This window comes from Malurus melanocephalus, unplaced genomic scaffold, assembly GCF_030028575.1.
Source record: "Malurus melanocephalus ecotype Western Australia unplaced genomic scaffold, MMel_1.1 scaffold_10, whole genome shotgun sequence".
NCBI lineage: Eukaryota > Metazoa > Chordata > Aves > Passeriformes > Maluridae > Malurus > Malurus melanocephalus.
The window spans coordinates 2,818,004-2,837,163 of NW_026623242.1; the positions used below are offsets into that span (position 1 = coordinate 2,818,004).

Sequence of the window (19,160 nt, forward strand, 5' to 3'; positions counted from 1 at the left end):
GGGCCCGGCGTGTCCCGTCCCTCAGCGCGGGCGCGGCGCGCCAGGGGGCGCTGCGGGCACCAAGATGGCGGCGGGCGGTGCGCGCGGCGCGGCGGGGCCGCGGTAGAGGCTCCGGGCAGTGCCCCGGTGGTCCCGGCGCCCTGCCCGCCGCGGGCCGGGCAGCGGAGCGAGTGTGGCTGGCGGTGCGTGGGGATCGACTGCGGCTCGCTCGGGGGACCAGGGGGCTTGGGGGGTCTCGCTTGTCGCTTGTGCGGCCTCGGTGCTGGGGGAGGGGCTCCCGCTGGAGGAGCGCGGGCCGGCCGGGCCAGGGCGGGCGGCGGGYGCGGGGACGCCGCTGCTCCTCCACGTCGCGTCTTTCCACGCCGCCGGACCCCCCCGCGCTGGGCGGCCGTGGTGAGTCAGCGCCGGGCCCGTCGCGCCCGGTCCCCCCCCACCCCCGGTGAGTCGGCGGCGGCGCTGCGGGTCATGCTCGGGCATGTCGGGCCGGGCCGGCGCGGGAGCTAAGCCCTGACTTGCCTCCTGGCAGCGCTATATAAGGACCGGCCCGGCCCGACTTGGCCCAGACGCAGCCGCCGGAGTCCGGCGTGGGGACTGGACGAGGCACCGAGGTGAGTGGGCTCCGCCTGGGTGGCGGCTGACGCCCGCCCGGGTTGTGTCGCTGTGTGCTGCTTTCTGAGGTTGTTCTTCCCTTAACTGCAGGCAAATGTGCAATACCAAGATGTCCTCCCTTACGGATGCCGCCTCTGTCACCGCTTCGGAGCAAGAGGCGCTGGTCAGTAACYCTTCTGTGATAGACGCGCGATTGTTTTGCATACTTTTTGTAGAGTTTTTAGCGGCTAATTCCGAAGAATCGCTGTGCTTAGCGAGCGATGGCTGGAAAAAAGCCAGGAAGTCCAGCCAGTGAAGGTGGTCTCTTTTTGGTCCTGTAGTAGGCAAATCTTAGCCATAGTTCAGGGTGATAGTTTAGGTCTAGACTGTTTACTGGAGACCTTTGATGGTTTTTGATTTCTTTGAACAAAAAGGATCCTATGATCCGATTTGATTATGGCAATTACTTCGTGGTGGAAATTGTTAATAGGTCATAACTGAAGACTTGTGGAAAATCTCTATTGTGCTAACCATACTGTTTGTGAAATGCGCCAAAGGTTTTCGACTTTCTCCTCTATTGGAATTCATAAGCAGGTTGTAAGAAGAGTCTTATTTGTGTTTATGGCTTTGCATATTCAAGCTTTTCATGGTACAGTGACAGTTCYGCTATTTTGTGCTTATGTTTTCCTGAGGATGGAAGCCTTTTACACCTGAAATGTGAGTTATAAACGGCATCTGTACAATGATGGTTGARCTGGATTACTCTGTGTAGAAGGGTAAAGCTCAGAAGTGTAGACTGACAGTAGAACTTMAAAAAAGTGAAATAGCAGAACAGTGGACTGTTCAAAATTGGGKTTTTTTTGTTTGTTTTTTCCCTTTTTAAAGTTGTCATACTGTGATGTTACTGTGTGCCATCAGATCTACAAGGCTGAAGAACTTCATACTTAGAGGAGTCAGGAAGAAAAAGCTGGGGAGTAAAAGTAGGCTTAGTTGTGGATTCAGAGTTCTGAACTCTGGGCTTCCTATGCTTAGCTGTCAGTAGGGCTTTAATAAGTTACTGTTTCCTTACTTTTTGAAACTTTGATATATGCCGCATGTTCTAAATAATTCACGTCTTAGGAGGGGATGAAGAGACAACTAATGCTATCCACAAGTTTGGGGTTTTTTCATTATGTATATTTCTTGCAACTAATTTCTTGTTAACTCACTAAAACTTGGTTGGTTTTAGCAGATCTATGGAATGAAATGTGGGGAAGTTCCCATCCTCCACCCTTACCATAAACATTTATTCCTTGTCTCGTGATGCTTTATTCACACTTCCCCCTATTTTTTTTTAATTTTCTGTGTTTATCTTTTATATTTTATTTTGTGTAATATATTAGGATAGCTAAATATTAGCCTGGTTTTCGAATGATTATGCCATGTTAAAGAGGTGACACTGGAATATTCTGCACTGGGAGCCATCAGTGGCTCCATAGGCTTTGCTGTTGAGGGAGCCCCTGCAGCTTGTTCTCATCTGCTGCACTGATGCTGGCGCAGCTGTGTGGAAYGGTGCAGTTTGTATGTATGGGGGACGTGATTTTCTTGTTTAAGTTTTCCTTCCTCTACTTTAGAAACAGACATGTCATAGACAGGCTGCAGATAAAACTGCTGCCTCAGTGAGTAGGTGGAAGCCATTGCAGAGGGAGGAGTGAGTGAAGTGTGACTGAAAGGACAGGGTGCTTGTCCCAGCTGAGAAAAGTCTCCAGAGGTAAAGCAGCCTGGCTGGCAAATGCCAAAACTAAAATCTCARAAACTGTCACATATAGACATAGACTAACAAAGAGATGGAACTATGTTTGCTTTATGACTTGGCACTCCGAACCTCACGGTCCCAGAGGTCTGTTTCTGTCCTCTCGCCCCTTTGGGAGTCGTGGTGATGGTTAAAGGAGTGAAGCTGAGTTCCCAGGGACCCAGCCCTGGACTTGGAACTAACACACAAATCCCGTGGCTCCAGTTAAGGAATCTCTATTTACCAATGTGTTGAGGTTTAACCCCAGCCAGCAACTGAGTTAGCACGGAGCCACTTGTTCCCTGTCACCTGCCCCCTGCTGCGGTGGGATGGGGGAATCAGAAAGAAAGGTAAAATCTGTGGGTTTAATAATTGAATTAAAATATAATAATACTAGTAAAGAAAAGGGAGAGTAGTTAAATTCAAAGAAGACAAACGTTGTACAATGCAATTGCTCAGCACCTGCTGACGGATGCCCAGCCCATCCCCAGGCATCAATCAGCACCTCCTGGCCAGCTCCCCTTTTGTAACACTGGGCCTGACATTCTATGGTATGGAGTATCCCTTTGGCCAGTGTGGCTTCTTTTGTACATGTTCACTGGCAGAGCATGGAACACTGAAAAGTCCTTGATRTAGTGTAGCTGCTTAGCAACAACAAAAACATCAGTGTGCTATCAACATTATTCTCCTGCTACAGCAAAAACACCAGCTTACTAGGAAGAAAATCAGCTATTCCAGCTGAAACTAGGGACAATGAAAGACCAGGGTTTGAGCTAAGATGTCCAGTTTATGAGAAGTTTAGTATGATTTGGTTTGTACTATTTGTTTGTAAGTGTTAACATTGCAAAATGAGTAACTTGAATGTAGATAGGTTTTAACTGCAGTTGTATGTTTGCCTATCAGATTAATACAGAAGGAAGAAAGCAACCTGTATAATAAATAATGTTCTTTTAGTGAATAATTAGTGCATACYTTTTTCTCCTTCCACACACAGGTTAAACCAAAGCCACTATTGTTGAAGTTGTTAAAGTTAGCTGGTGCTGAAAAGGACACTTTTACTATGAAGGAGGTGAGAAATTTTAATCTCTGAAGGTAGACTACAATAACAGATAGACTGTTTCGTTTTGGGTGAATGGGTGGGGCAGTCTTGTTTATAGCTTCTATAGAAATTATTGAGACTGTGTTTATTCTCCTGCTGACATGTAACTGGCTATTTAGATTCTCAAAAATCTGAACAAGTTTTGGTGGTCAGTAGAATAGCAGTGTTCTTGCAGAATGATAGATGAAAATCTGTCAGCTCAAAAGGAATCCTAGGCACTCAGAATTTGAAGAGTAAATTTCAATTTGTCTTTTACACTTAAACTTGAAACAACAACATGGGTATTTAATGTCTGTATTTCATTTATTTCACAGGTAATATTCTATATTGGACAATATATTATGTCTAAACAATTATATGATGAAAAACAGCAGCATATTGTACACTGTGCAAATGATCTCCTGGGGGATTTATTTGGAGTAACAAGCTTTTCAGTAAAAGAACACAGGTAAAATGGGATTCTTTTCTGAGAGTCTGGTTGGGAAATAATGAAGAGCATAATTAATATGTCCTTTTTTAACTCTTCGCATCTTCAAAGATGGTAAGCTCTCTTTTGTGATTTTATGTAGCTAACTTGTATAATCTCTTTCTTTATTCCTATTTAAGGAGACTATATTCAATGATTTCCAGAAATCTGATAGTAATCAATCAACAAGGTAAGCTAGTTTAGGAGGATGATTTGTTTTGAGAAACAGCAGTAGAGAAAACATAATTTACATTAAGCATCTTGCAGGCAGAGATCAGCTAACAGYGATCTCTCCATTATTAACTGTTTGGCTTTACTCACGTGTCCAGAGCAGTGCATGGTATAGTGAATTCAAAGCAGACATTGTTTATTTGGGTGGACAAAAGAATTCTGAGCAGCATTTGAGTTTTGTTGGACTAGAACCAGAAAAAACAGAACAGAATAAAAAGAGCACTACATTGAAAGCTTAGTCATTTGCTTGTATTTGTTATGGATTAAGGTATCAACAACATAAAAAGATTTAATATTAAAAATTAGCTTCTTGAACTTATGCCAGCAATGAATTTTGGGCAAATGCTCTTTTTTTTCTGTTTTAAGTTCTGTTTCAGTTTTCACAACTGAATGTGAAGCACATTTTGTACTGCTCATTCTTAGCTACACTCAGTCCTGTTTTAAAAGATCTGTATACTTTAAAAAGGTAGCTTTGTGGTGATTCTGTGGATAGATGCTCCTTTAATGGAGAATATACAGTCTTACAGTATAGAAGTGTTCAATATAGCAATATTTTTTCAATTTTTGCCTAATACAAATACAGGATGTGAAACAGAAGAAAAATGATAGAAACCGCTTTGTAAATTGGCTTCTAAATCTGTATAAATGCATCCTTTGTTTCTGTTTTTTCCTGAAGGCAAGTGTTCAGCTCCTGAAGATGGGAAACATGCTCTCTTTATTATCCCCATTATTGAGCTTGCAGACTTAAATTTATCTTTCTATTCTTTTTTCATGAAAGTCTGTATTAATTCAGGCTACATCTGTTAGTAGGCATATGGCATTAACAGCAGTTATTTTTTTTCTATTTTATGTCTTTTTAACTCAGTGTTCCCATAAGGTGATAGGTAGTAAAAAGCACTTTGTAGAGGAGGAAGTAATTAAATTTCCTGCTAATATTCTTTCCTATCTGCAGAACTACAGCTTATGCACAGCCTTCATTTGAAGCCATTTRTAATAAAATTCTGAGCTGCTTTGCAGTTGACATTTCTTCTTCTTTCTCCCTACATTCCCGCTTCAGTAATGTTACAGGAAAGGTTCTGCACATACCTAAAACCCAAGGGAACTGTATGGTTTTTTTCCATTGTTGCAAAATGTCTGGATTTTAAGTTTTATTTAGAATTTACTTTTTGAGCCTGAAATTGMCTTTTTCCAATATGTGGTAATTCGGATTTTATTTTGATTTGGTTTCAGACTCTACCCTTGGTGACACACCTGAAGATGATGCCACATGTCAGCCTGAAGAAGAAAATGTTCTTAAGGTGATAGTTTTGTTTTATTTCAGTTGATTTTCTGAGTAATAAATTCTATTTAGTTTTGCATGATAGTGTCAATGGTTTAGATATAATAACTTCATTCTAGCCTTTTATCTCATATTCATGCTCAGGCTTACTCTGTATTTTTGTTACTCAGGAGTCTATGCAAGAGTCAGAAGAGAAGCAGACTTCATCAAACGTGACTTCTCGACCTACTACATCTTCTAGGAGGAGGACACACAGTGAATCTGGTATCTGCACATTTATGATGCAGAGCTTTGAGTGGCATGGCCACCTAGACGAAAAGCTACATTCAAGCCTTGCTGACTTGAAAGATGCTGCCAAATACTATCCAAGTATTTCTCTGTTTATCTAAAACAAAATATTCAGTCTGCAAGAAAAACACAATTCCTTGCATTGCTCCAGTGTCATGTTACAGTTTGGATCTCTAGAATTGTTAGCAAGATGATGGAACTTGCTCCAGAGCTCTGTTAAACTTGTTCACATCAGCAGGACTTAATCAATTGTGTTATCTTCATGATGAGAACACTTTTTTTTTTTTTTGTAACAGACTGATACAATCAAATTCATTTCCATTCCTTCTGTAGACAGCCACAAAATTTGACATTTTGTTTGTTCGCTAAAGGCAATTTTCTTTGGACTTCCATTGGTGGAAGGCATCAAAGGTGTAGTACTAACACAGGATGATTTTGTGTATATTTAGRTACCTCACCATTCATTAAGCACTTGTTAAAACATCTGGTGACCTAAGCATCATATTTACCTCCCCTTTATCTTTACTGTGGTTATTCAATAATCACTGGCACATACATTTTCAATATACGAAATGTTTCTTTTAAAGTAGCAATAACAAGCTGGTCAGTGTAAACCTGAAGAGGTTTCTCAATGGAAGTGTCCTGTACAGTGCTACTTAAACACTATTGTGTGGAATTTCTTATATTAGGTTGTTTCATCACTTACATATCTTTCTTCCTGACTTGATGGTTGTRATTACTTGGGCAGTGATAACCTTCAGCCACTGCACAGTGCTTCATTTTCTTCACTTGCTCAGGAGCATTTTTCAGTTCTTCAGCTTTTGAGTAGTATTTTTTGTGTCCCTTGTAGGCCACTATTATGTTAAGTCAGTCCAAAACCAGTGCTGCGTGCTGAGCGGTTTGCACTAAATTAAAAGAACGTTTTAATGTTGTAACTAAAACTAATGAAAGGATGGAAAGCCTTGGTTAAATATCACAACCTGTAATATTTAGGCATGACCCAGAGCACATAAGGTCCTGTGTTGTGCTTACTTATTGTAGGTTTGATTATTAACTCTTGTCTTTGCATCCATTTATTAGTTTGTTACAGCCTTAAAAGTTCTTTTAATATAGTGTTTTTATATACACTTTTTTTCTAATTTATAGGAAATCTTCCCTTTAAGCCACTATTCTTGTTAAATTGGGATGGTAGCGGCTCCTTTGGAGCCACTTAAATAGTGTATAGAGACCTTGTGGTGATACAATATCAGTACGGCATGGAGCCATGACAACTAAATGAGGACAACGATGGACAGGAGCAACCCTTGGGCCTGAGGGCGCCAAGTTTGGTGGGGCTCTCAGGGCGGAAAAAAGAAAAGAGAGGGGCTGAGCCAAGAAGCACCAAGGGAAAGTAAGAGAAGTTTCAAAGTATGTACAAGTGTTTTGTTCTCTTTTTTTTTTTTTTTTTTTCACATTGAACGATTCAAGACTTGAAGACTTGTGGATAGTCACTGTGTTTTGCAAGGCAAGGGAGAAGCTGGGCAGTAGAGGGTGGGTGCAGAAGGCACCTGTGGGGGCCAGCAGGCTCCTGCTGAGGTCTGAACCATAAGTTGTCTGCACCTTGGGAGGTTTTCACTTCATGGCACTGACATTCTTTACAACACGTTTTTTAATGAAATTATTTTTTACCAAATGCTCTAAAAGTCAATGGAGCTGAATTTTGACTATCTACCCCAAAAATGCTGTATCCTTACTCCTTGTGCTGCTATAGACGACTTCCAAAATGTGTTTACAAAGCATTGTCTTTTTGCCTTCAAACCAAACGTGCTTATAAGCAGAGCTTAAAGCAATGCTTTCAGAGGTCAACTTTTGCATAGTATGTCTTAAAGATTTTCTTGCTGGGTGTGATGAAAGTTCTGATGGTTTGTTACAAAAATCTTGTTGAGTAAATACAATTGCATATAGTGCGAATATTCACTGATAAATTCGTTGAGGTGTCTGAAACTTGAACCTGAACTTAACTTTCTTAGCACAAGGCTGTCTGTGTGCRTGGGACCTGGGAGCTAATTGTTCTGTCTCCCTGCAAATTCTGGGATGGACTCAGAAGCCCTCTGAAAGTGCCTTTCTGCTTATTGACTGTGGAGGGAGTGAGGACAAGATTCTAATTGTGTTTCTTAAAATTAGAAAGAGTTTAACATGTCATGTAGGGAGTAAAAATTCTTTCAAATTCGCAATTGTTTAATTTCCTACATGTGGAGACTGCTATTCATAAGCTTTACTAATGAGACAAATGTGGAAAGCCAGCCCCTGAAATACTGGTTTCAGAAATRTTTCACACTTTTTGGGTATAAGTGTTGTGTCTTTTTAAATAAGTTTTAGTGCCTTTTTCCTCCCATAAAATAATACTGAAATATTTTATTTTACTAGATTTCTTCATAGGAAATTGTATTTTAAGCATCTGTTAAAAATATTCAAAACTGTGTATTGAATAGATGTTGTTTTAGTAACTAAAAATTCTTGACTATGCCCAGAAGAAAATTCTTCAGATGATCTGCCTAGTGATAGAAGAAAGCGACACAAGTCAGACAGCATTTCATTGACGTTTGACGAAAGTCTCTCATGGTGTGTAGTCAGTGGTCTGTGCCGTGAAAGAAGCAATAGCAGTGATTCAACAGATTCTCTGTCTATTCCTGTAAGTAAAAATAGAAATGTAAAATACTTTTGTGGTACAAATTTTGCAGATGCCCCAAATGCAAACATGCATCTGAAAACATGTTCTTAATTAAAAGCAGCAGTGCCTTCAGTGGTGTCTGAGGAAAGAAAAGAGGTTAAAAAAATTGGTGTGTGGGTGGAGTGTGTCATTTCATGGATCTGCTGGCAAAGCTAAAGTGAAATTTTTTTAAATATTAACATTGAGTAGTCTTTAAAAACCARGATCCTCACTGCTTGGCACAGGATGAGAAAAAATCAGATGCATTTTGTGTTTTAAAATTGTTTTTYAGAATGGTAAGAGACAAAAGGAGTCATAGACATTCCATAATTCAGAATTAGTTGTAGTTTTGGTACAATTTTGTTGACTGTCCCCAGCAGTAAGTATGCTGATGGTACATTTTACTCATTTGCCGTGYCGCTACTTGAAAGTTATCTGTTGTTTTTAGGAAACACCAAGGCAAATTATTTGTGGTTAGATTAARTCAAGCGCTAAACTAGCAGTATTCCTAGTCAAGTACTGTATTCTAAATTGACRGAACTAATACTGTGTCTTTGGTCTCCCTATTTTGTAATGATTTAGCCACAGTCCCAGATGAAACAAAGTTGGTGAGAACAGAATTTAATGAATGCAGCCAAAAGATACTGTCTTCTTGCATCTGTTCTTTCACTTTTTAGGAGGGACTTTCTGAAATAATAACCGCAGTCTTTCAGCTGGCTGTACGCTGAGTGCAGCTTTTTATTACAGAGCAAACAAAAGGCTTTCAGATTTATCTTTATTTTTACCTACCTGTAATTTGTTTGTTGCATAAAAAGTTCTCTAGTGGCAGCTGGACCTTTTTCTTCCATAGGTRATTATACTGAGTAGTAAGTTTTATCCTAAGAGTTGTTTTAACAGTAGTGTTATGTGTATGGACTGGTGAGGTTGAATGTCTGCTTTCTTTTGTTTTTTAAGGATCTTGATGCCAGTTCATTAAGTGAAAATTCTGATTGGTTCGACCACAGTTCTGTATCAGACCAGTTCAGTGTTGAGTTTGAAGTTGAGTCTATTTATTCAGAAGATTATAGCCATAATGAAGAAGGGCAGGAGCTCACAGATGAAGATGATGAGGTACTATTTGCTTTCCTTGTTTGACCCTAGGGGGAGGGGATGAGAAGGAAAAGGAATCTCAACATGAAGTAATCCTGTAGGTTTCCAAGGAGATCTCTCCACGTGTATCTTTGAACTGCATGTGCTTTGGCACATTCTGCACCCAGTTGTTCATTAAATCAAACTATTTTTYGGTGCAGTTGGGTCACCATTATACACCCCAAAGGCAGTGACTGAAAGGGTGCTGAGGCTTTCTGCAGGCTCTGAAATGGGGTGGATGTGGCAGTATGTGTACTTGAGTCTTTCTGTGTTTTTAATTCTAGAAGTATGCATTGAGCTTTGACAACACTTTATATTGGAAAGGTTTCCAAGTAACTCTTTGCCAAGGGATGTTTCCAAGTTTTTTGCCTCTCTGAATATAAATGTTTCATAGAGATGCTGAAACACAGTTTTAGATATTTTCATTAGTAAGCAAGAAGACAGAAGTACTGTGATTACCATAATTTTCAAGAGATGTCTGGAATGTGAGTGAGAATCTATGTGGGGTTTTCTTTCTGGGTTAGTGTTCYGTTACTTTAGAGAGGTTAATTAGCTAATGGCAAGATTGGTTAAGTATCAGAGGCAGAATTCACCAGGGACATCCATGAGTGTGGTACCTGAGAGTTTGAATGGGACTGACTGTACTGATGTACAGCACATAGTATAGTGCAGAGCTGCACCCTGAGATAAGACAGTGATTTGGAGGAGGAAAGGATTGAGGGGTGCCCCTGCTCCAGACAGTAGTTCTGAGAATTGCAGAATGACTGGTGTGGGAAGGGGCCTCTGGCGCTTGTCCTAGCCTCCCACCCTGGCTCAGGCAGAGCTGATAGGCCAGGTCCATGTGCAGATGTCTTTTGAATATGTCCAAGGATAGAGGCTTCACAGATGCTCAGGGCAACCTATGCCAGTGCTTCTTCCCCCTCGCAGTCAAAAGTTTCTTGTGGCATTCAGAAGGAACCTCCTGTGTTTTAATGTGCTGGTTCCTCTTGTCCCGCCACTGGACATGACTGAAAAGAACGTGGCTCTATCTTCTCGATGCATTCCTTTAAAGTATTCCCTGCCCTGAACTGTCCCCAGACTGAATGGTCCAAACCCTTCCTGCCTTTCCTCGTGTGAGAGCTTCTCTAATCTGTTAATGAGGGTAGTAGCCCATGCCTGGAGACTCTCCAGTAGCTTCCTATCTGAAAATCTTACCAGGTTAAAAATACTTCGGGTTTTTAATTAAATGCCAAAAACCTGTTTGTTTGTTTATTTTTAATTTAAACCAGGTTTATCAGCTGACTATTTACCAGGATGAAGATAGTGATGCTGATTCATTTGATGAAGATCCAGAGATTTCTYTAGCTGTGAGTAAAAACTTGTTGGGTGAAGCATCATAAGTTGGGTGAACTGACAGAGTAGATCAAAAAGTACAGATCAATTCTGTTGCTACCAGTGATTTTTTTAAGAATTAAATTGACTTTTTCTTCTATGCATGAAGGTTCCAATACAATATTTGAACCACTGAACATGTGATTATTAAGGAATCTTGATTTATTTTTCTTTTATAATTACTAAGCTTCCTAATCTATTTTAAAAAACTCAACCCCATGCTAAATTACCATTTCATTGACTTTATGGAAGGAAATTACTTGGAGCCTAAATCTGACTGCACAAAATGAAAAAATATTAAAATCTTAAATAATTTGCATTTTAAAATCTCCTTGTATAAATCAGAATATCTAGTTTTGTTGTCCATCGTGAATGACGGTAACATATAGATAAGAGGGCAAGCCTTTTTTCAGAACAGTAATGTAAAAGTCAAAGGGGCTTTTACTATGCTCTCTTAGACCATTCTTGAAGAGTGAGAAGAAATTTATAGTCTTGAGGCAAAGTATGGAGATGTATGTGAAAAAACACTGCATTTTAATTCTAGTGTGTGCTGTCTCCTTACTTAAATTTGCTTTTCACAACTGAAGCTTGAATTAAAGCAGTTTTCTGTGGCTGTCTCGTGTTCCAGTCCACTGAGGAACTTTAGGACTGAGGAACTTTACTCTGTGAGACATGGCTGGCCACCTTCTGAAAACAAAGCAGTGCTTACGTGTGGGAAAAGAGACCTGTTCATTATCTTTAGGATTTAAAATTGGTCTTTTAAGCTTTTGATGTTACTGATGTCAGGATTTGTCTAAATAAGTTTTTGGATTGGGTTCTTATTTTGTTTGATTCCCCCTACAGCTTGCATTATTTCTAAGGAGGGTGTCCTTAAAAAGAAAATGTATTTTTAACGAGTTAGTGATTTATTTTCATTTTAATGTATGGCGTAATGTTTGAAAGGCTGATGCAGCACTTTTTTTTTTTTATTTTTTTTTTAACCTTTTTCCCCTTTTTTCCTGGTCTGTTTTTCCTTTGACCAATGTTTTCTCTCATGCGGTTGTGTTGGAGCGCCGTCACGCGGCCGTTTTGTGCACCAACAGCTCAGCAAACCACAGGCGAATAGTCTTGAGTATTTCCCGTTGAAGTCTGTAGTCGAAAAGAAGGGAAATGGTGATCTTTTTAAGAAGTTTTTCGTGAGGTCCCCTGAAAGATTTTTGTGGTCTTGCTTCTGCGGTTTTGCATAAGAAATAATACATTGTTCTATTCATAAACCTACTGCAAAAAGAAGGAAAAGCAGAATAGTTTTAAAACAAGAACTATTTTAATTTAGAACTGTAAAATGGGGCCAAAACCACTAAATGGAATTTTTAAATTGTAAACAAGTTGGTAGCTGAACATAATAATTATTTTGACAGTAATAAATTGTTTGCAGTCTCTGAGTACTTCAGCTGTAAGTGTTTCAAGTAGCTTAAGCTGTTCCAATCTTTGATTCACTAAAGGATTATTGGAAGTGTCCCGAGTGTAGTGAAATGAATCCTCCACTACCACGACATTGCCACAGATGCTGGGCTCTACGTGAGGATTGGCTTCCAGATGAAAAGAGTGAGAAACTGGAMAAGAGCAAATTAGAAGGCTCCTTCCCTGCAGAGTCTGGAGAAGGTTTTGATGTTCCTGACTGCAAGAAAACAAAAATGACTGAAGATAAAGAGCCAGCTGTGGATGAGAATGAGGATAAAGCAGTACAGATTTCTGAGTCACAGGAAAGTGAAGGTTATTCCCAGCCATCAACATCAAGCAGCATGTTTTGTAGCAGTCAGGAGGACTTTAAGGAGCCTGAGAAAAGAGAATCGCAAGACAAAGAAGAAAGCATGGAATCCAGTCTGCCTGTTACCAGCATAGAGCCCTGTGTCATATGCCAGAGCAGACCTAAAAATGGCTGCATAGTACATGGCAAAACAGGACACCTCATGTCGTGTTTTACGTGCGCAAAAAAGCTGAAGAAGAGGAACAAACCCTGCCCGGTGTGCAGGCAGCCCATACAAATGATTGTACTAACTTATTTTAGTTAAACACATGTTGACTGGAATGCTGCAAAAGAAACTTCATGAACTGTTTAAGAGAGTAAGAAATTATTTTTGTATGCTTACTGGAAGATTAATATTTTGTGTCTCTTTACATTCTGTATGAAAAATAATTGTTGACATAAATGCACTGAAGTTATTAAGAGGTTTGCCTAATATTTGTAAGTCAACTTGGAGATCTTAMATAACTTTCAGTAGAAATAACCAAGCCTTGTAAACCACCTGCCTCTCCAAGTGTTTAATGTTCCATGCAAGGTAGTGACATTTGTTTTATTGAATTAAATACACACATTAAAACCCCCAATTCAAGGATTGTTGGAGGAGAGACATGTTGGAGTGTTGATTCCTGCAAGTTCCTCTTTTAAGAGAATAGATTACCCAGGGGTAATCTAGTCTTATGGGTGAAGACATAAGGTTCAATCAGACCCCTCTGAATAAGTCAATAAAATTAATAAATAGAATCTTGATTTAAATTCTTCCAAGTATCCAAATTATGTGGGAGATCTTACCAGGAAATGGGGAAATATATGGTAGAAAATAATTAGTACTTTGGAAACAGAAAAGGATATCATGTGTCATTTATTTTTATAGTGTGCATTGTAAATTTTGGGGCTGTGTGTCCCCTGAGAAATCATTGATCCAAGCTCAGTCATACAGCTCTCTCTCTCAAATGTCTTGAGAAACTAACAGTTGAGGGTTTGGAGGTCTGTACTATCCTGATTATGATGATTATCATTAATTTAGCAGCATGAGAAAAGTCTCAGGCAGACAAGATGAATGAAGGATATTCTATGTATTCTCATGTCAGGGAGTATTAGGGGACGGTTGTTTTCTTTTTGTTGTTTTTGTCTTCAGAATACATGCCACTGCATTGCTACATTCGTAGAATAAAAGCAGTAAGAAAAAAAGTCCACCTTCATCTGAAGAAACAAGTAAGCTGTGCAGTTCTAGTTCATGTTCTTTAAGTTCAGTAGTCTTTCCAACTCACTGTTCTTACCTGTATCACAAGAATTCTGAAAATCTGTTGCAAGGTCTTTGGTCAACTCCAAATTGGTGTCGTTGGACCTGTCCTTTACTGCTTTTACATCTTGTCTCCTCACTGTACTTTGTGAAAAACTGTGTGAAACTCACCAGTTCTGTGCCCAGGGAGTCTGCTGACTGCCTCAGTTCTGGGAGCCTTCAGACTCTGTAGAGTATGGAAATGAGGATATGGTAAAGATCACTCAGTTCCTTCTCATGGAGAAGTTTCTGTGCATRGAAGTTTCTGAAACATGGAGAGTTTCTGTGTCAGTGAGGGATATTTATTCCTTTGGAAAACTATGTTACAAGAGAAGTTGCGTATTTTTAGCACCTTTTGTTTTTACAGGTAGTTAGTGATCATCTGCCCAATAGGGAATGACAGACAGGGGAGTGCCAAGAATGGAGGTGTGGCCAAGGCTGAACAGCTTCCCTGACACCAGCACTATAAAATTACTGATGCCTGTGTGCTGGCACAGACTTCTACTGCTCTCTTTACCTCCATGGCTGCAAATGCCTGGAGGTACCTAAGAAAATGACATAAAGATGTACAGGAGAAACTCAGTAAATCCTTGGTTGTGACTTGGTTAAAAAATATTAACTTCATAGATAAAGTCTAAATTATTGGGATCATTCACATTTTATTCATACATTTGAGCTGTTTTTTAAAAAATACCACTAGAAGATACTGTGTACCTGAAGTTCTAATACAGTTCATTTTTGAACTAAACAAAATATAAACCCCAGTTGTTTACATGCAAATTCTTACTTGCAAGTTTCTTGCCCCTTTGTAAAGTCTGTAAAGTGACAGCAGGTCGCTGGAAGTTGTTCAAAGTTTTTTGATCAGCAGAAACCTTTCATGAGTTTTACAGAATTTGGTAATCCTACAGCCTGAGATGAAGGCCTTTGGGCAGATAGTTAATTTTTTCAAGTGAGGATACTAACAGAGAGTTACCTGCCTTAATTTGCACTTCCTATTTTTTTTTTATTTTTGATTTGATAAACTTTTCTTYGCACCTGCAGGTGAGAGAACTGTAGATGTGTCTATGCAGGAGCATCAGTAACATGAAGAGTGTCCCTAAAATGCTTCATCTATAAGCTTTGCCTGTTGCATTGCTCCCACGCCTTCCCCTTTTTCAGTGTGATGCCTTTGCTGCAGTCACTGCCCTGGCTGTGTAAGTGCAGTGCTGGAGGAGCAGCTGTCCTTATCTAGTTCCTGTTAGGACAAATTGTACCATCCCACTCTTGGCATTCTCTTCCAGTCACATGCCTTCTGTTGCAGAGAATAGCTCTGGAAATGCCTTCCACTCGATACATTGGTGAGAAAATGGGGAATTTTGATTTCTACATCTGCAAATCACTGTGTCAAATATTTTGGGTTAAGTTACATTTTATGACTTAATATTTTCTTAATGACTTCTAGTACAACTTCCATTTGTCTGGTGTGGGGGCATGCCTTCCAAATGGGTATTGGATGGGTATTGATGCCTGTTCCTGCTCCTCTCAGGGACACTGGCAGGCGAGTGCAAGTGCAGGCTTGGTGGGCTGTGTCTGTGACAGGGTGACTCCCGTGGTGACACTGGCTGTGGCCTGGAGCCTTTGGCTCTGCCTTCATCCTGTATCTCAGCTTGGCCATGCTCTTATCTGTGGGCATGAGCAGCAAGCACCCTGCTTCTTCTGGCCCGTAAACGCATTTCTGACCTTGGGTAGTTGTACGAAAAGTAAAGTTTTGGTACAAGAGTTCTTTGGTGAGGTGTTTGGATCATTATTTAATATCGCACACATTTTAATCTTTAATTTATTGTTGTTTGTAAATATCCTAGTGCTCAGGTTAATGTTTTGAGCTCTAATTTATTGAATTAGTCTACTGGTACATGTGTAGTTATATAAATACGCTTATTTAGTAAATTACAGGCACAAGAAAAATATTTTAATAAATGTAGCATTAAAATACAGAGAAGTATGCATATTATATTCAGATTAAGAAGGGCACAGGAAGATTRTGGCTAGGTTTCTTTTTTTCCTTCCCTTAAAACAACTGCACTGAGCCTGAACAACATTTATTATATAGAGATGGAGTTAGTGCAACATTAACATAGTGAAAATATTTTGGTGGTGTTTTGCTTTCCTTTGGAATGCTTTTGCATCTCTGAGTACAGGCAAGGCTCTGACTGACTGCTTCCGGCTGCTGGTAACATTGGGAGTGATGGTCTAGAAGATGCAGGATGGTGATGGGAGGCTTTAAGGTTAATTTGCAGCATTTGGTAATGGCTTTTGCCTTTGGACACGGGACCAAGAAGGTTGTAGGGGAGGCCAGATGCTGACAGGATGTCTGTACACAATTTTCTTAGTTTCTTCCATCTTGATCAGGTACACAATAGTTATGTACAAATGGTGGAAGAACTCACATTTATTTTTTATAAAGTAAATAAACCTTGTATTGTAAACCTGTATTTAAACTTCTTGTTTAAATACAACTCTATAACTATYTACCTATTTATTAGCATTGAAATTATATTAGTATTGAAATTCACCTCACACTGGCAGGATCACGGGCCGTGCCATCCTGCACCGCTCCTGTTAGCAGCTGATTTAGAAAGGGTAAAGTGCTTCAAAAGGTTCACTGATTAAAAGCTTGCATCTCTTCTAATAGTGTGGTACAATTTTATCACTGAGTTCTGTTTGCTGTAAATTTGTTCAAATGTTGTCTCTGAAGTGTCTCTGGGTATGAGGACACATGCAGGACTTCAGGCAGAATTTTTTTTCTCTTATGACTAACGAGAGGAAAAAAAATTCCTAGTTCTTACAGAAGGTGTCAGTAAGAATAATTGTCTCAGAAAATTGTGTCTTACAAAAGAGATTAGAAAATTATTAGAAGTATAATGAAACTGAATAAACAGGAGGAATACAAGGGTGAAGGTTTTTTCTTCCCCATCTTTATTTAAAGCTGTTGCTGTGTTAGGGTATAACTGAGTTTATGATTTTAAAACAGTAATTTATTGGGTATATTAATTTGCCACACRCATGGTGGGCATGTAATCCCTTATCCCAGGCAGATACGATATTTTGTTGGGCAGATTTTGTCCTGAAAAGGGGCATTTGTTGTTGTGGTGCTTCCCTGAGGGAAAGAGCATTGGACACGTTCATGGGACTTGTGGATGGGCAGCATAGTGGAGGGCTGTGGGGTCACCTTGGTTCTGCAGCATAGCAGAGCTTTGCTAGAGCATCAGTCCTCAGCTCTTCTCAGTGATTACCTGCCCTGCCTTTTCCAGCTCCTCCATACCAGAGTCCCAGGCATATCTTCTTCTTTAAAGGTTGCACAAGGAAAGCACAAAACCAGCTTAAGGTTTTTACAATGGATTGCACTTGGCTTCTAACTAAAGTGTGGGGGCTTTGTTGTTGGTTTTTTTGKTTTTTTTTTTTTAGCACAAATGCACTGAAAGCTTCAAGTGAATTCCTCTCTAGTGTATCTACAGCTATATTATACATGTGAAGTTTGTCAGTGATATTTAAAAAGGTGGTGGCTCCCCTTTGGAGTAGATGTTTTAGCTTAACCGCCTGATTYTAAAGGACAGTTCTTGGTCTTGAGCCAAAGTAGTTGCAGTCGGGATGATGATTAATTAATGCCTAAAATACCAATAGCTTTTCTAAAATCAGTCTTTGACTACACATAGGTGGAATGACTGTTAAACAGAGTAGTTCATATTTAAATGACTATGCAACATGCTTTCAAGAGCTTGACCTGGTGTATTACTTTCCAGCTGCACGTATGACCACAGTCAGTAACCATTAAAATGCAACTATCCACTCCAATTGCACAGAGTTTAAACCTATTTATGAGACGTTTCACGTGTGTTGCATTTATCTTTCTGTTTTCAGTTTTTCCTTTTCTGAGGGAAACTGAGTACTGTGTTCTATTTAAAAGCTTTAAATAAAGATTTGTTTATATATTCCATAGTGCTCCTTTTTTTCATTTCAATGATTTCATTGTTAGAAATTCTGGTACTTGATTTCCAGCTAGATTCTTATTTCTGTGAGCCAGCATGCAGCTCTTTCTGCACTCAGGTGCTGGACTTCTGACTTCTGTCAGATTTTGTCAGTTTGGGAGATTTTAACTCAAGGAGTCTCTCCTTCCTGCTGCAAATGGCAGGATCAGTGATGGGATTTAGTGGACAATTCTCTGTGGTAAACAACCAMACCAGATCAGAGGGCATGAAGAGGTAGAAAATGCAAATGCATATGAAGAAGACATTAAAAAAACAGTGTCTTGCACACACAGCCCTCATTGCTATCAGCATTGCTGTTTGAAGTAGTGTATTCACACATTGAATGTGCCCGTCTGGCAGACAAGTGGCTGATGCCCAAGCTCCACAGCCCAGCTGGTAGGGCTTGGTGTGACAAGCAACATGCCTCAGGAAAGATTTTAAAAGGCTCTAAAGGATTAACTGCATTCCTGCATTTTTAATTTACTGTATACAGGGAAAGATTGATGTTTCCAAAGATAATCTTTGCTGGTTTACTTTTGAAATTGCTTAAGAAAATTACTGGTAGATAAAGCTTTAAAATAAACACAGGAGATAGAACTAACTGGTTTTTCTTGATAAATTTTGTGTTTATTGGGCAGCTTCAAAGGGCCCTGAAAATGACTCGCAACTGGCCAGGCAAAAGGAATCTGCTAATCCTGCCTGCAGTACAGCCCAGCCAGGGGACACACTGAAATCAGCCTCTGTAACCGGAGCTGGCTTGTGCCTTGCTGAGTGTGCCTGCCAGCTCCTGGCGTGGATATCCCAACAGTGCAGTAGCAGGGCTGTGAAGCTACTTAAACAATACAAAGCCATTGCTAAAACTATTCAAAGAATTCTGAATTGCATGTAGTTCTGTCCCACAACAAATTCCATTAAAAATTGAGAAGGTGTAACGCTGTCCATGACTTTCCACATTGTTTTCAGCAGCTCTACTGTAGGCAAACACTGTTTACAGAGCCACAAATTCCTCCCTTTTCTCTGTTGGTACAKATTAACACCCAACGTCCACAGCATGGCCTTTCAGCACACACTCACACTTCATTTTCATCTTCTTGTCTTAAAATGTGTCTTTGTTACTGATCTTTACCTCATTTGAGCCCAGAGCAGTGTCATCTGTCCAGGTAAGAAAGAGCATATATGAAAAT

The 19,160-nt window shown here is 39.9% G+C and overlaps 1 protein-coding gene and 1 long non-coding RNA gene across 5 annotated transcripts; one reads left to right on the forward strand and one right to left on the reverse strand.

The window, feature by feature from the left end:
- Positions 1-58: 58 nt before the first annotated feature.
- On the forward strand, positions 59-17,947 carry MDM2 (MDM2 proto-oncogene). 4 transcript variants are annotated; one of them, XM_057377505.1, is made up of 12 exons: positions 59-182; positions 527-608; positions 700-772; positions 3,354-3,428; positions 3,773-3,906; positions 4,065-4,114; positions 5,386-5,453; positions 5,605-5,698; positions 8,233-8,393; positions 9,366-9,521; positions 10,808-10,885; positions 12,392-17,947. In XM_057377505.1, the coding sequence occupies exons 3-12, from the start codon at positions 704-706 to the stop codon at positions 12,959-12,961; spliced, it is 1,455 nt and encodes a 484-aa protein (XP_057233488.1). In that variant the 5' UTR covers positions 59-182; positions 527-608; positions 700-703; the 3' UTR covers positions 12,962-17,947. The 4 variants fall into 4 exon arrangements, with proteins under 4 accessions (XP_057233488.1, XP_057233496.1, XP_057233506.1 ...); XM_057377513.1 differs by lacking the exon at positions 527-608; XM_057377523.1 differs by lacking the exon at positions 59-182 and having other exon boundaries at positions 334-608; positions 8,236-8,393.
- Positions 7,657-14,170, reverse strand: LOC130580201 (uncharacterized). Its single transcript, XR_008966083.1, has 3 exons — positions 14,105-14,170; positions 11,892-12,038; positions 7,657-9,547 (listed from the first exon to the last, which is right to left on the reverse strand). It is a non-coding gene; the product is annotated as an uncharacterized LOC130580201 (long non-coding RNA).
- Positions 17,948-19,160: the final 1,213 nt, after the last annotated feature.